At 49.3% G+C, this 14,992-nt stretch overlaps 2 protein-coding genes across 2 annotated transcripts in view; one reads left to right on the top strand and one right to left on the bottom strand.

Annotated features, from left to right (window-relative positions):
• RAB24 (RAB24, member RAS oncogene family) overlaps positions 1–6,468 on the bottom strand; it is a 29,569-nt gene extending 23,101 nt beyond the window's left edge. The window contains exon 1 of the mRNA XM_073569224.1: positions 6,127–6,468. Coding sequence (XP_073425325.1) covers positions 6,127–6,243 — 117 coding nt within the window. The 5' untranslated portion in view covers positions 6,244–6,468. The remainder of the gene's footprint in view (positions 1–6,126) is intronic.
• A 94-nt stretch (positions 6,469–6,562) lies between these two features.
• On the top strand, positions 6,563–14,532 carry PRELID1 (PRELI domain containing 1). Its single transcript, XM_073569337.1, has 6 exons — positions 6,563–6,708; positions 9,668–9,892; positions 10,206–10,431; positions 11,492–11,605; positions 13,603–13,681; positions 14,190–14,532. Exons 2-6 carry the CDS (start codon positions 9,801–9,803, stop codon positions 14,327–14,329), a joined length of 651 nt encoding a protein of 216 aa, XP_073425438.1. The 5' UTR covers positions 6,563–6,708; positions 9,668–9,800; the 3' UTR covers positions 14,330–14,532.
• The last annotated feature ends 460 nt before the right edge of the window (positions 14,533–14,992 follow it).

Genomic DNA, 14,992 nt, shown 5'->3' with positions numbered 1-14,992 from the left:
TAACTTTTTTGAATTTACCAAATGGCTGCAATGAAACAAAAAGTGAAAAATTTAAAGTGGTCTGAATACTTTCCGTACCCACTGTAGATAGATAGATATCTCGTATCTTTTGGTTAGTTTGGGTATATTTGTCAGAGGGGGTCTCTGTTTAGGACATGTTATGGTTAATTTTATGACTGCCATATGGATAGCAGAATCATTGTCATACTATTTTTGCTGTTAATTAATATATTAACCAGTAATGGGACCTTAGCTCATCATTTTCTAGCCCAAATATTTATAACGCCTATTTTTTTTAAATAGCGGCTGTTACCTTAATGCTTCTTTTTTTGGGTTTCTAGGTAATACAGATTTGCAATTTTAAAGTTGATTCACGAAGACCACCCCGATTTGGTAACCCCCCATCCCATCAGTCACAATGAAGAATTTGGTTCATCAATCTGTCACATGGACAGCCATTGATTGTAATGGCCGCCATGTAATGCTGCCACTACAGTGACGTCTGGCAGGAAGAAGCCTCTCCGGCTTGATCACTGGAGAACAGAAAACTTTTTTCCATTTTATAAGGGGTTTCTGTGACAAAAATAGGAGTATAATTGCAATTTTTGCCAATGCCCACCACATTTATTCTGTTTACATTCGCCCTACGTTGGCGCTGGTAACAGCTGAGTGGTGGAGGTGCGGGGTGTCAGACCTATGCCAATCGGATATTGGGGACCTATCCTAAGGACAGAATATCAGAGTAGTGAAGACACCTTTTAATGCTTTCCTATCTATCATCTTTGTTTTTCTACTGTAATACATAACGGATATATGAAAAATGTGCGATCGCGCTCATATTTTAGACTATGGACCTCTACTGTACGTCTATATGACTCCGAGGCACACAGGGGTACATTTCCTACCAGGAGATATGGCTATTGTGTGGCAGGTGCTGAAAGAACGGCAAAAAGTGTTACGATATGGCATGAGCCTACAAAAGGAGGTGCAGTGAGAAAGTGTCAGGATGGAAAGACCTCCTTTATGAGCAGATGAGGTAGTAATAATATTTATTTATTTTTATTTCACTGAGGTACAGTGAAAGAGACTCGGGATCCTATATGAGAGAGTAAAGCTGGAAAATCATCCCATAGGAGAGGAGCACGATGCAGTGAGGAAGGGTAAGGATGGAAAGATATATCCTAAATGAGGGGTGCAGTGAGAGTGTCAGCATGGAAGGACTTTATTTCAAGATGAGGGAAGGGCTGATGCAGGGAACTGTCAAGTGTGTGAATGATGAGTGTGCTATGAGGAAGTGCCAATATAAAGGAACACCCGATATAAGTGGAGGGGGACGGTGCGGGAAATAGCAGGACAGAACACATCCTACATGAGCGGAAAGTACCAGGTAGAAATACATTCTAGATGAGGGTAGAGGGGTACAGTGAGAGGGTGTTGGATAGAAGCATATCCTAAGTTAGGGTATGTTTCCACGGTCAGGACACGCTGCGGATTGGACGCTGCGTACAGCCACAGGGTCCAGATCTTACAGCATAGTGGAGGGGATTTCATGAAATCCTATCTCCACTATGGGTACAATGACGCAGGCGGCAGACCCGCGTATACGCACATGTGGCTCGTCTTTGTAGATCGCAGCATGTCTACTTATCTTGCGGATATGCTCGGTCTCTGCAAGATAAATTACACAGCCTAATGTATAGGATGCGGTGATTCAATGAACACTTGCGGAATCACCGCGCGTACAAAAGCCGGCCGCGCATTGTGCGGAGCTGCGTCCAAAGCGCTGCATATATGGAACGTGGAACCATACCCTTAGAGGAGGGACATAGTGGTAAAGTATCAGCATAGACGGACATCTTATGCACAACTAGTAGACGGGTGAGTATATTGACCATATCCTCATTTTTTTTATGCAGATTTTCCATCTACAAGCTTTATAGATGTGAATGCTTATTGGATGAAGCAGATGAGGTGATGTGTACTTGTGCTATGAGGGAGGGCGAGGCCTAAGGATATCCCCACCCTTTATCAAGGTGTGCAGAATTATTAGGCAGCTTAGTTTCCTCAGTCAAAATGCCCCCCCCCCCCCAAAAAAAACAAACAAACCGTATATACTCGTGCATAAGCCGAGATTTTCAGCACTTTTTTTGTGCTGATAACGCCCCCCCTCAGCTTATACACGAGTCACTGTTCAGAAAGCCGGCGACTAACAGAAAACGTCATACTCACTCTCCTTGCGCCGTCGCTACAGCGCTTCCTGTTCCCAGTGGTCACGTGGTACCGCTCATTAATGTAATGAAAATGCACGCATCTCCACTCCCATAGGCATGGAGCACATAATCATTACCTTAATGAGCGGTACCATGTGACCGCTGAGCACAGGAAGAGCTGCCGACGCCTGGACGGAGATGCAGCAACGGCGCAAGGAGGGTGAGTAAGATGGGGTAAGGGGAACCACGCATAGCAGGATGGGATGGGGGGGGAGGCACGTATAGAAGGACAGTGATGAGGGGACAATGCATACCTTGCTCATACTTGAGTCAATAAGCTTACTCAGTTTTCCGTGGCAAAATTAGGTGCCATGGCTTATAATTGAGTATATACGGTAACTGACTCTGAAAAGTAAAAAATTGTTAAAAGTCTAACAGAGGGATGCAGCACTCCTGAAATTGCTAAGCTATTGAGGTATCATCCCAGAACCATCAAAGTCGTAAAAAAGCAAAACAAAGTATTTGTGAAGAATCAAAAGTAAAGCGACCAGGGTGCAACCTCCCTGGAGACCCAGAGGTACAAGGTGCTCAGTGCTCAGAGACAAGGTTGAGGTAAGGGAGGCTGAAACCCGACCACCACTGAGCAAGGCACAGAAGATGGAAGGTAGTGTTGCCCCAACACGCTCGGGTTCTGATAGAGCAGCTTCGGCGTGCTCTGATACAGCCACGCAGACTCGAACACAGTATGTCTCGTCTCGTAGCTGCTCCACAGCATGGGCAGTGACTGCCTAACAGGCCATCCATGCATGTGTTGCAGCTGTCGAACAGCCACGAGACATGCAGGCGTGGGGAATCGAACATAGCGTCAGAGCAAGCTTAATCTGCTCTATTACCACCCGAGTGTGCTCACTCATCGCTACGTGTAACATTAGGTCCGTATCAAGAAATTTCTAACAGATTTATCAAAGGTTTTATCATGGACTGATGAGATGAGGGACTCATGATGAACCAGTTGGATAAGTCCTGGCTGATCAGTGATGGACACAGAGCTCCACTTCACCTCAGATGCCAGAACGATGGAGGTGGTGGGGTACATTTCAGTAAACTCAAAATCAACTCCTGAACCTACTGCCAGTTGTTAGAAGACCCTTTCTCTAAGCTGTGGTCCAGGAAAAAGTCTTCTTTAAAAATAAAAAACAGGATTTTTTCTGCAGGACATGCATAGAACTTCACTTCCTGCCTAGCCAATATCGGCCTTAAAGGGAATCTGTCACCTTATTTTATGACTATCAACTGCCGGCACCAACATCAGGGGCTTATCTACAGTAATGCTGTAGATAAGCCCGCCCCCCGATGTAACCTGAACGATAAGAAAAATGAGTTAGATTATACTCACCCTGGCATTCGGTCCGATGGGCGCCTCCCATCTTCTTTGCTGCCTGTCGTGGCTCCGGCGCACTGCTCTGTTGAGGGCAGAGCAGAATACTGCAGTGCGCAGGTGATGGAAGAGGTCCACGACAGGCAGCAAAGAAGATGGGAGGCGCCCATCGGACCGAATGCCAGGGTGAATATAATCTAACTCGTTTTTCTTCTCTTTCAGGTTACATGGGGGGGGTGGCTTATCTATAGCATTACAGAATGCTGCAGGTTAGACCCTGATGGCGGTGCCAGCAGCTGATAGGTGAAAAATAGGGTGACGGAATAATGACGTGGCCCCTTCCTCACCGGAGCCTACTGAGAACTTGTGGCCCTTCTGATATAGGAGACTGACGGTGAAGGAGGACCGTCTCCTCTCTGCACAGCGCTTGTGAGAGTCCATGGATGGAAGGAGAATGATGGCCATTGCAACGAACTGATTGGTCACTAAAAAATGTCTGGAAAGGCCATACATGTATTTTGTACACTGTGGTTATTAGTCTCACTTTATCCAAGGAAAATAAACAATTGAGATGGGAAAAGGTCATTCAGCTACATAATAATTCTGCACACAGAGATTCTCCTACGAAATCCTCACTCTTACTTTCTACTCCGGGTTAGTGACCTTTTGGATTGACAGACAGCGCTGTAGCTGTTCCAATAATATTAATCATAAATACAAACTGCCGGATAATTCTGCACAGTGTATATATGGAGAGGTGCAGAGGGTAAGTGCAGGGTCAGGACATTGGGGGAAAGGGTTGGTGCAGTGGGTAAGTGACAGATCGAGCAGGATCAGTCTCCTATGGAGCAGTGGGTAAGTGACAGCTCTGGAAAGGCTAGGCCTCCTATGGAGCAGTGGGTGACAGCTCTGGCCAGGCTCGGCCTCCTATGGAGCAGTGGGTAAGTGACAGAACTCTGCCAGACTCGGCCTCCTATGGAGCAGTGGGTAAGTGACAGCTCTGGCCAGGCTCGGCCTCCTGTGGGGCAGTGGGTAAGTGACAGCTCTGGCCAGGCTCGGCCTCCTGTGGAGCAGTGGGTGACAGCTCTGGCCAGGCTCGGCCTCCTGTGGAGCAGTGGGCAAGTGACAGCTCTGGGCCAGGCTCGGCCTCCTGTGGAGCAGTGGGTAAGTGACAGCTCTGGGCCAGGCTCGGCCTCCTGTGGAGCAGTGGGTAAGTGACAGCTCTGGGCCAGGCTCGGCCTCCTGTGGGGCAGTGGGCAAGTGACAGCTCTGGGCCAGGCTCGGCCTCCTGTGGAGCAGTGGGTAAGTGACAGCTCTGGGCCAGGCTCGGCCTCCTGTGGAGCAGTGGGTAAGTGACAGCTCTGGGCCAGGCTCGGCCTCCTGTGGAGCAGTGGGTAAGTGACAGCACTGGGCCAGGCTCGGCCTCCTGTGGGGCAGTGGGCAAGTGACAGCACTGGGCCAGGCTCGGCCTCCTGTGGGGCAGTGGGCAAGTGACAGCACTGGGCCAGGCTCGGCCTCCTGTGGGGAAGTGGGCAAGTGACAGCACTGGGCCAGGCTCGGCCTCCTGTGGGGCAGTGGGCAAGTGACAGCACTGGCCAGGCTCGGCCTCCTGTGGGGCAGTGGGTAAGTGACAGCTCTGGGCCAGGCTCGGCCTCCTGTGGGGCAGTGGGTAAGTGACAGCTCTGGGCCAGGCTCGGCCTCCTGTGGGGCAGTGGGTAAGTGACAGCTCTGGGCCAGGCTCGGCCTCCTGTGGGACAGTGGGTAAGTGACAGCTCTGGGCCAGGCTCGGCCTCCTGTGGAGCAGTGGGCAAGTGACAGCTCTGGGCCAGGCTCGGCCTCCTGTGGAGCAGTGGGCAAGTGACAGCTCTGGGCCAGGCTCGGCCTCCTGTGGGGCAGTGGGCAAGTGACAGCTCTGGGCCAGGCTCGGCCTCCTGTGGGGCAGTGGGCAAGTGACAGCTCTGGGCCAGGCTCGGCCTCCTGTGGGGCAGTGGGCAAGTGACAGCTCTGGGCCAGGCTCGGCCTCCTGTGGGGCAGTGGGCAAGTGACAGCTCTGGGCCAGGCTCGGCCTCCTGTGGGGCAGTGGGTAAGTGACAGCTCTGGGCCAGGCTCGGCCTCCTGTGGGGCAGTGGGTAAGTGACAGCTCTGGCCAGGCTCGGCCTCCTATGGGGCAGTGGGCAAGTGACAGCTCTGGGCCAGGCTCGGCCTCCTGTGGGGCAGTGGGCAAGTGACAGCTCTGGGCCAGGCTCGGCCTCCTGTGGGGCAGTGGGTAAGTGACAGCTCTGGGCCAGGCTCGGCCTCCTGTGGGGCAGTGGGTAAGTGACAGCTCTGGGCCAGGCTCGGCCTCCTGTGGGGCAGTGGGTAAGTGACAGCTCTGGCCAGGCTCGGCCTCCTGTGGGGCAGTGGGCAAGTGACAGCTCTGGGCCAGGCTCGGCCTCCTGTGGGGCAGTGGGTAAGTGACAGCTCTGGCCAGGCTCGGCCTCCTATGGGGCAGTACCAGCGTTGGAGCCTGTGCCGGCACCGGGAGCGCAGGACACTCACGTTCTGGTACGGTCCTTGCAGGAAGCGGTGATGGACGTATCTCTCCACCAGGCTGGTCTTCCCCACCGACTCCTTCCCCAGCATCACCACCTTGGCATCGATCCGCCGGCCGCTCATGTTGTGTGACGGGAGCCCGCGGCGGTCATCTGCCACCCAGCAGTCACTAGTGAGGGCCGGGCATCCAGGAGCGCTCCGGTATGGGGACGACAGGCAGAGACGTAGTGACAGCGCTGGCGCGTCCCCCAGGTGCAGGCCGGGCACTACAGCCGCTCTGTGCGCTGCACCGGATCCTGGGACATGTCGCCGTTGTTCTCCAGCCACGGGCCCCTTGCCTGTCACTGAGCCACAACAGCCCCACCTCCTGCCCAGAGGCACGCCCACAGCCTCATGCTCTACGCCCTGTAGCCGACCGCTGCCCCGCCCCCTCCCGGCTAGTCTCCGCCCATTAACCTTGTTCCGGAGTTCCTGTACGTGACGCCGCACGTGACGCGTGAACTTTCCCTTACTGCCGTGCCGGAAGTTCGCGGCGTCCTGTGGCTCCCTCATGGCGACCGCTAGAAGCTGAGACCTCGCATGGGGCGGGTAAGGAGAGGGCGCGGGGTGTAGCGAGCAGTGGTCAGGAGGCGGCTCTGTGCAGTCCGTGCCCTCTACGGCGTGACCGGGTGTCTGAGCCCCGAGCCTCCGCCTCGTCGCATGGGAGAGGTTATGTAATGGCTGATAACAGGGAGTAACAGCTCCTGTGCATGGAGGTCTAAGGTGCACACGGGCAGGAGGAGCTGGTGGAGGGGGTCTCTAGAGCTGCCATGCCCCCTGTGCTCCAGAGACAGACATGTGCAGCGTCTCTCATCTCACCCATACAATGTATAGGACGCCGTGATCCACACGGTTCCGGGATCACAGAGGAGTCACCTGCGTTCAGTAGCCGGCAGCGCTTTGGATGCTGCGGACATGACGCCGCTAGTTATTATTTATTACTAGATGGTGGCCTGAACCAGCGGGGGTTATACTCACCTTCCGACCGCCCCCGATCTCCTCTCCACGCTCCCGGCATCTTCCGGTCCCAGTAATGCTTAGCGCGAAGGATCGGAGATGACGTCACTCGCGAGAGCGCGACGTCATCAGCGGTCTTTCGCGCAAAGCATTACTGGGATCGGAAGATGCCGGGAGCGTGGAGAGAGGAGGGAAAGAGTCCGGGGGCCGTCGGAAGGTGAGTATATAACTATTTTTTATTTTAATTCTATTTTTTATATGTTTATGGTACCCAGGGCCTGGAGGAGTCTCCTCTCCTCTGGACCCTGGGTACCATCCGCACATTGAGCGCTGAGCCGGTCATCTCCCGGCTGTGTCGCCACTGACCTCCGTGCGGCAGGAGATGACCCGCGGCAACCATCGGGAGATCTGCGGCTAGCGCCGCAGATCTCCCGATGGTAGCAGTGGTGTGCGTCGTTCGAATGCTGCTCCAATTCGCGGCTGCACTGGGCGCGACCAATCAGCGACGCGGGATTTCCGTTACAGACAGAATTAGACGATTATATAGTAGATTATAGCGCCATTTATTCCATGGTGCTGTACATGTGATGAGGGGTATACATAATAAATACAAGTACAGTAATCTTAAACAATACAAGTCACGACTGGTACAGGAGGAGAGAGGACCCAGATGGGATGGGTGAGGATACAGTAGGTGAGGGTAGAGCTGGTCGTGTAAAGGATTGGTGGTTACTGCAGGTTGTAGGCTTGTCGGAAGAGGTAGGTCTTCAGGTTCTTTTTGAAGGTTTCCATGGTAGGCGAGAGTCTGATATGTTGTGGTAGAGAGTTCCAGAGTAGGGCTGATGCGCGTGAGAAATCTTGTATGCGATTGTGGGAAGAGGAGATAAGAGGGGAGTAGAGAAGGAGATCTTGTGAGGATCGGAGGTTGCATGCAGGTAAGTATCGGAAGATGAGGTCACAGATGTATGGAGGACTCAGGTTGTGGATGGGTTTGTATGTCATGGTTAGGGTTTTGAACAGGAGTCTTTGGGTAATAGAGACCCACTGCAGGGATTGACAGAGGGGAGAGACTGGGGAATAGCAGGAGGACAGGTGGATTAGTCAGGCAGCAGAGTTTAGAATAGATTGGAGGGGTGCGAGAGTGTTAGAAGGGAAGCCACAGAACAGGAGGTTACAGTAGTCAAGGCGAGAGATGATGAGGGCGTGGACTACGGTTTATGCAGATTCTTGGTTGAGGAATGTACGGATCCGTGAAATGTTTTTGAGTTGAAGTGGAAAGGGCTTGGATATGTGGTTTGAAAGAGAGATCAGTGTCAAGGATAACCCCGAGGCAGCGAGCTTGTGGGACTGGAGAGAGTGGGCAGCCGTTTACTTTAATGGATAGGTCCGATGGGGGAAAGATGATGAATTCTGTTTTGTCCATATTAAGTTTAAGAAATCTAGCGGAGAAGAAGGATGAAATGGCAGACAGACATTGAGGGATTCCGTTTAGTAGGGAGGTGATATCTGGTCCAGAGATGTAATCTGTTTCTCATCAGCATAGAGGTGATACTGAAAGCCATGAGATTCAATGAGCTGTCCGAGACTGAAGGTGTTCTGGATAGTCTGCACCCGGCCTTAAAGAGAATCTCCCGCAAACCATAAAACTAACCAGGAAATCAGAGGCGGCATAGGCCTGTGTTCACACGGGGGACTTTCAGGTTTGTGGAGCAGGTCCTTTCCAAAATCCTCCAAAGCTCTTGAAAAATGTTTCCAATTTATTTTAGCTTACTGAGGCGATTTCTGCTCGGAAACTTGTGGCTTTGGAAATCCTGGGAAAAAAACAAAACAAAAAAAGTATACTCTTAAGCGATATCTCTAGCAATATCGCTATAACTTGTGACGTTATAGCGATATTGCTGTGTCTGATACCTACGACCCGCTCCCCCGCTGCTTATCGCTGATCGTGCGAGAACAGGCTGGACTGTTTCTCGTCGTCAGCTTCCTGCGAAGAGACGAGCGGCTAGCGTGGAGCCGGGCGGGAGGACGCAGGATCGCCTCATCTGACAGGTAAGTAGCGACCCCCGTCCCCAGCGATGTCGCTGGTGAGATCTCCCTGTGTGGCAGCTCACTAGCGACCACTTAGCGATGCACCAGCGATCCTGACAGCGTCATATCGCTGGTCGGGATCGCTGGTGCATCGCTAAGTGTGACAGTACCTTTAGAGTGTAACCTAACCTTCAGGCTGTGAACACATCTGGGCCACACACTGCTGGTGGTATACTCCCTGATGGGCCATATAGAGGCAGTTGGATGGGGGTCCTTTGCAGGACACTGTGATACCTGCACCATCCCTGCTGCCTTCTCTCAGTATGACCTATCGATGACCCAGCGTTATCGCTGCTGGTGGTATACTCCCTGATGGGCCATATAGAGGCAGTAGGAGGGGGGTCCTCTGCAGAACACTGTGACACCTGCACCATCCCTGCTGCCTTCTCTCAGTACGACCCATGGATGACCCAGCATTACCACTGCTGGAGCCTAATACTTCTCTTGTCTGTTTTGTCCCCAGTGCCGTTATTAGGACGCACGCCAGCGTCACACTGGACTCAGACGGTTTCTCCAGCTGCCCTCCCCTCATCACTGCCACCCGCTGATGGTTTCCTGAGCCTGTCGTGCTTGACGCAGTGATTCTCCTGGGAACAATGGTGAAGTATTTTCTAGGCTTGAATGAGCTGCGAAGCTCGTGGGACCAAGTGTTCACCGCTTTTTGGCAGCGTTATCCAAACCCCTACAGGTAGGACTGGACTTCTGGGTGAGAGGAAATGTTTGTTTATCAACACCTGTAAAAAATGTTACCGCTGCTGACTAATGGCCGCTGTAGGGAACCTCCTGGGACGTTTGTGCTTTGTCATGGCCATGGCATGATAGTTGTGAGCCATGTTTAATTCTGTGGATGCAAATTATTAGTCAGTATAAATGAAATTCCAGATTATATTAAAGTTGTGTGTTAAAAACTAGTTCCACGTCCAATTGCTGCCTGTTGACTTACTATGTGATTTATTAAATGCATAAAATATTTGAATGTCAATTTTCCTCTGGAAATGCAGCAAACATGTCCTGACCGAAGACATTCTGTACCGCGAGGTAACCACTGACCACAAGCTACTGACCAGGAGACTGTTAACCAAGACCAACCGCCTTCCAAGGTGGGCAGAGCGCTTCTTCCCTGCTAACGTGGCCCATGCTGTGTACGTCTTAGAAGACTCCATAATTGATGTCCACAAGAAGACCCTGACCACGTACACGTGGAACATAAACCACAGCACTATCATGGTAGGAAAGCCAATGTGGAAGAATAGTTTTTAAGGTTTATTATGTATACTAGCTGAAGAGCCCGGCGTTGCCTGGGCACAGTAACCAACTGTGGTTAGTTATGATTATATTGCACATTGTGTATCTAATCCTATCCTGTGTGATACTGACTGCTGAGCCGTGTATCTAATCCTATCCTGTGTGATACTGGGCTCCCCCTGCAGTCTGTGTCAGAGGGTGATCTGTGTTGGCACGGTAATTGTGTTATTTCCAGCCTTACAGAAGGACGATAACACCATAGAAATAAGAATAATAGGCCTCAGTTACCACAACTGTCTACAAAGAAAACTGTTGCTGATAGCAACCAATCACAGCTCATTTTTCATCTTTTAAACAGCTCTGGGACAGAGTGGCAAGTTTTGAGTGACGACTTTTGTGTTTCGACTTTTATGTGGCGAGGTTGGTGTATGTGTGGTGAAATGTGTGCTGAGGGTGGTATATGTGTTGAAGCATTTTGTGTGTGTGTTCATATCCCCGTGTGTGGTAAGTATCCCATGTCAGGGCGCCACCTTAGCAACTGTACGGTATATACTCTTTTGGCGCCATCGCTCTCATTCTTTAAGTCCCCCTTGTTCACATCTGGCAGCTGTCAATTTGCCTCCAACACTTTTCCTTTCACTTTTTCCCCATTATGTAGATAGGGGCAAAATTGTTTGGTGAATTGGAACGCGCTGGGTTAAAATTTCGCCTCACAACATAGCCTATGACACTCTCGGGGTCCAGACGTGTGACTGTGCAAAATTTTGTGGCTGTAGCTACGACGGTGCAGATGCCAATACATACATACACTTTTTCCCCATTATGTAGATAGGGGCAAAATTGTTTGGTGAATTGGAACGTGCGGGGTTAAAGTTTTGCCTCACAACATAGCCTATGACACTCTCGGGGTCCAGACGTGTGACAGTGCAAAATTTTGTGGCTGTAGCTGCGACGGTGCGGATGTCAATACCAGACATACATACATACACACACATTGAGCTTTATATATTAGATTGTTAGTTATTTACCTCTTTCCTTGCAGTCTGTGGAAGAACGCTGTGTATACTGTGAAAATTCAGGAAACAAAAATTGGACCGAGATAAGAAGAGAGGCTTGGGTGTCCTCCAGGGTGTTTGGGTTTAGCAGACCAATACAGGTGAGATAAATACGAGTACCTTGACTAAGACTGGTCAGTTGCTGGAGACGCATAGGCCTGTTGTGCTCACTTGTTACATGGTTTTCTCTGCTGGGATTTTAATGAATTCTGAAAAATATAGAAGAATTTCCTATTTTTTGTTAAATTTGTGGTGTTGGACGTTGGGATTTCTATTTTGATGAGCAGCACTGTGTCTGCGATGAATGTCGACTGAATTAATCTGCCATGTGAAACCAACCAGTGCTCGAGGTGACAAGATTTAACAAAGGTCATTGTCAGAGATGGGTGAATCGCAGGACTTCGGTCCATCATCCACGTCTGTAATCTGTTGACGCTATACGGAAGGCTTGCCAATCATCTTACCTCCTGGCATTGTTTTATTAGCCAGGGTGGCACAATATTGTGTGTCAATGGTGTTGAAAGAGCCAGGAATGCACAGAAGGTGATTCGCAGGCCTTCCATACAGTAGCCATGGATTACTGACCGGTGGATGGACTGGAGTCCTTTCAGTCGATTCCCTCATCACTAGTCATCGTCTATATCCATGTAAAGATTTCCAATTTAAAGATTAAAACCTTGTTTATTTTAAATAAACTCGTAGAATTATGTCCCATCCACTTTAGGTGGTTCTGACCTTCTTTGTGAGTGATGGCATTTTTCTAGGAAAAGCCTTCTGGCTTGCGGGAGGAGGGGGAAAGCTTGCTCTGGCTTGCCATCTCAACCACCTGACTGAATTATGCCCTCTCTGGTGCTGCAAGTAAAGGATCAGGAGCAAACGGTGGGCTCTAGCGATCAGGCTAGCCTAAGAGCAGCACTTACTGGCCCTATTGGAAAGTGCCTGTAGGCTGGTTCTTCCAGTATATGCAGCTGCTTTGGCTAACATTAGTCTAAAGCAGGAGTGGGCAATGAATATTCCTGAGGAGCCACATGAAACTGTGACCAATATATTGAAATTAATTCTCTTCAATATTAACAGGAATATATTTTTGTTACTATTAATTTTTTTTTGCTTGTCGTTGAGCAGATCAAAACCATAAAATCTGTTTTAAAGTTTATAAAAGTCAGTAAATCATACTGCTCGTTATCCAGCCCTTGTGTTATGATCAGTATAATCTCCAACTCAGTATGATAGCACCCACAACACAGAATGACCCCCACACTATCCTTCACAGCTCCTTAACACAGAATGATAGCTTAGTCCCCCAAACAGATTGTTGAACAACATATTATAATCTCTTAAACCCCCAACAAAGAATAACCCCCACATTATGATCCATAAGTCACCAAACACAGAATGATGACCCCCACTGCCCTGAACACATATTATGATGACCCCAGCCCTCAAATACAAAATAACGATCTCAGATATTCCCCCCATCAGTGAATGACAAAACACGACTATCACTACTCACCTTGCCCCGGCACAGGCGTGATTTGGTGGCGTCACAGAGCCTGCTGCACAAAGACACTGTGGCACTCGCACAGGCTGAATGGTGGAAGACAAAGCCGACGGCTCCCTCCTCCACCATTACAGATATCTGTGAAATTGAGATGTAGGTGGGGAGAGCTTCCTTTCCTTTTGCAGTCCTGGTCCCGTGCTTGATAGGACCAGCTAAAGACCAGATTGGGCCTGCAGACCTTAGTTTCCCTAGGTCTAATCTAATCGTATGGTCACCTTAACACTAAGATGTTGCAGCTCTTGACGTTAATTTCAATGTATGTCTTACACAAGGATATATTAGAATCGAAATGTTTGAATGGAGGGCCAAGGTCTTGTGCTATAGGAATTGTCTGTCTCTGGTCTTCTGCCTCTACCCAGTATAATGCCCATTTATCTGCTGATGCTGGCAGGTGTAGCTGGCCACATTACACAGTGGAAGTGGTTCTTCACGCTGCGGTGAAAGGGAGGTCATCATGTAGTAGAGTTATATATTTACTACTCTGTAAACCTTCACGTTTTATAAATGGCATTCTCAAGTGTGTGTTCTGTTTTCCAGGAGTTTGGGCTGGCTAGGTTTAAGAGTAACGTGACCAAGGCAATGAAAGGCTATGAATATATCTTGGCAAGAATGCAAGGTAAGTGATAAAGGACAAGTTGGGCTCTAATAGCTCTTCTTTAATGCTGACCAGTGCCGTTAGCAATGTCTGAGTCACAAGGCAGGAAGTGTGACTAGGAGGTCACGTGGAAGGTAATGGTAGCGGAGCAGTGAGCCATGGGCTCCATGCTAATGACATGTCATCATTCCAGGGATAATGAGGACATTGCTTTACCCGTTCAGCTGCTGCCAAGAATGTCTCCATGTGGGTTCTAGAATAATACACTAGATATAGATAAAGTCTACATATGTTTTAGGCAGGTCTGAACACTGGAGTAAAGAAAGAGGTGACACCCATGTAAGGTGCTCATGTATTTGGTAACTGTGTATTTGCCCACTGTGTTGTAAGGATTACCTGTGTAGCATCCTGCGGGTTCACTTGTAGCTTGTCGTAGTTCCTGATGGTGATATTCCCACTTTTGATCCTAGGTAAAATTTAACCCTGAAAAGCTGTACAACAAGCTAATCATGTTTTTTTTTCCCCCCAGGCGATTTGCCTACCAGGACGTTGGTAGAAACCGCAAAGGAGGCAACAGAAAAAGCAAAAGAAACTGCCCTTGCTGCAAAGGAGAGAGCCAAAGACTTGGCCAATAAGGCAGCTACTAGTAAGAAGCAGCAGTTTGTGTGACGTCCTGAATCTGAGATCACTGGAGGCTGGCAGTGCTGCTGGGTTCATAGGTCTTCTGAACCAAATGTAACTCTTTCTAGATTTCAATCAACTCGCATTAAAAGTGAAGAAGAAAACTTGAATGTTAAAACAAGCAATGAAATGTCAGACAATTACTATTTTCTAAGCTTTAACTTATGATTAAACAATGTTCTCAATAAGCATCCAAGTCTCTTCTTTCTTCCTGACGTAGGAAAAGCACTGTTTGAAATAACTTTTACAGTAAATGTAGATTTTTAACTGTAATTTACAGAAAATCCCAAATTTACAGGGATCACATACAGTGAATTAGAAGGGGGAAAGCTCAGTTTCAAAACTCCAGTAAACCAGGATTCATAAATAGTATATGTATAGGTGAAAACTTGTGTGATCCATATGGTTGTCTGCTCACAACACTGAACATCCACAGTAAACCTGAGCAAGAAACCAGGTCATGTAGAACTGGTTCTCCACTTAGCTTGTTGTGGGGTGCTGAACTGGGGAGTGGTTTATACCAGGCATATGGACAGGGGTTGTCGTCATATTATCCCCTCCATTATTCAGTAGCAGAGCATTGCTTCACTGAACCATTAGGACTCCATTTGCACATCGCTTTTGATCAGTTTTATAAATGCAAACCCAGCA

This window comes from Dendrobates tinctorius, unplaced genomic scaffold, assembly GCF_039654945.1.
Source record: "Dendrobates tinctorius isolate UK_male_01 unplaced genomic scaffold, ASM3965494v1 ptg000001l, whole genome shotgun sequence".
Lineage (NCBI taxonomy): Eukaryota > Metazoa > Chordata > Amphibia > Anura > Dendrobatidae > Dendrobates > Dendrobates tinctorius.
The sequence above is the reverse complement of the archived record's forward strand: the minus strand, read 5'-3'. Positions and strand labels throughout refer to the sequence as shown.

Excerpts from the sequence above, each read along its gene's own strand:
- PRELID1 (XM_073569337.1), top strand. The coding sequence starts at position 9,801 with ATGGTGAAGTATTTTCTAGGCTTGAATGAGCTGCGAAGCTCGTGGGAC. Across the intron at positions 9,893-10,205 it reads CGTTATCCAAACCCCTACAG|CAAACATGTCCTGACCGAAG; the intron begins GTAGGACTGGAC and ends CTGGAAATGCAG. Across the intron at positions 13,682-14,189 it reads TATCTTGGCAAGAATGCAAG|GCGATTTGCCTACCAGGACG; the intron begins GTAAGTGATAAA and ends TTTTCCCCCCAG.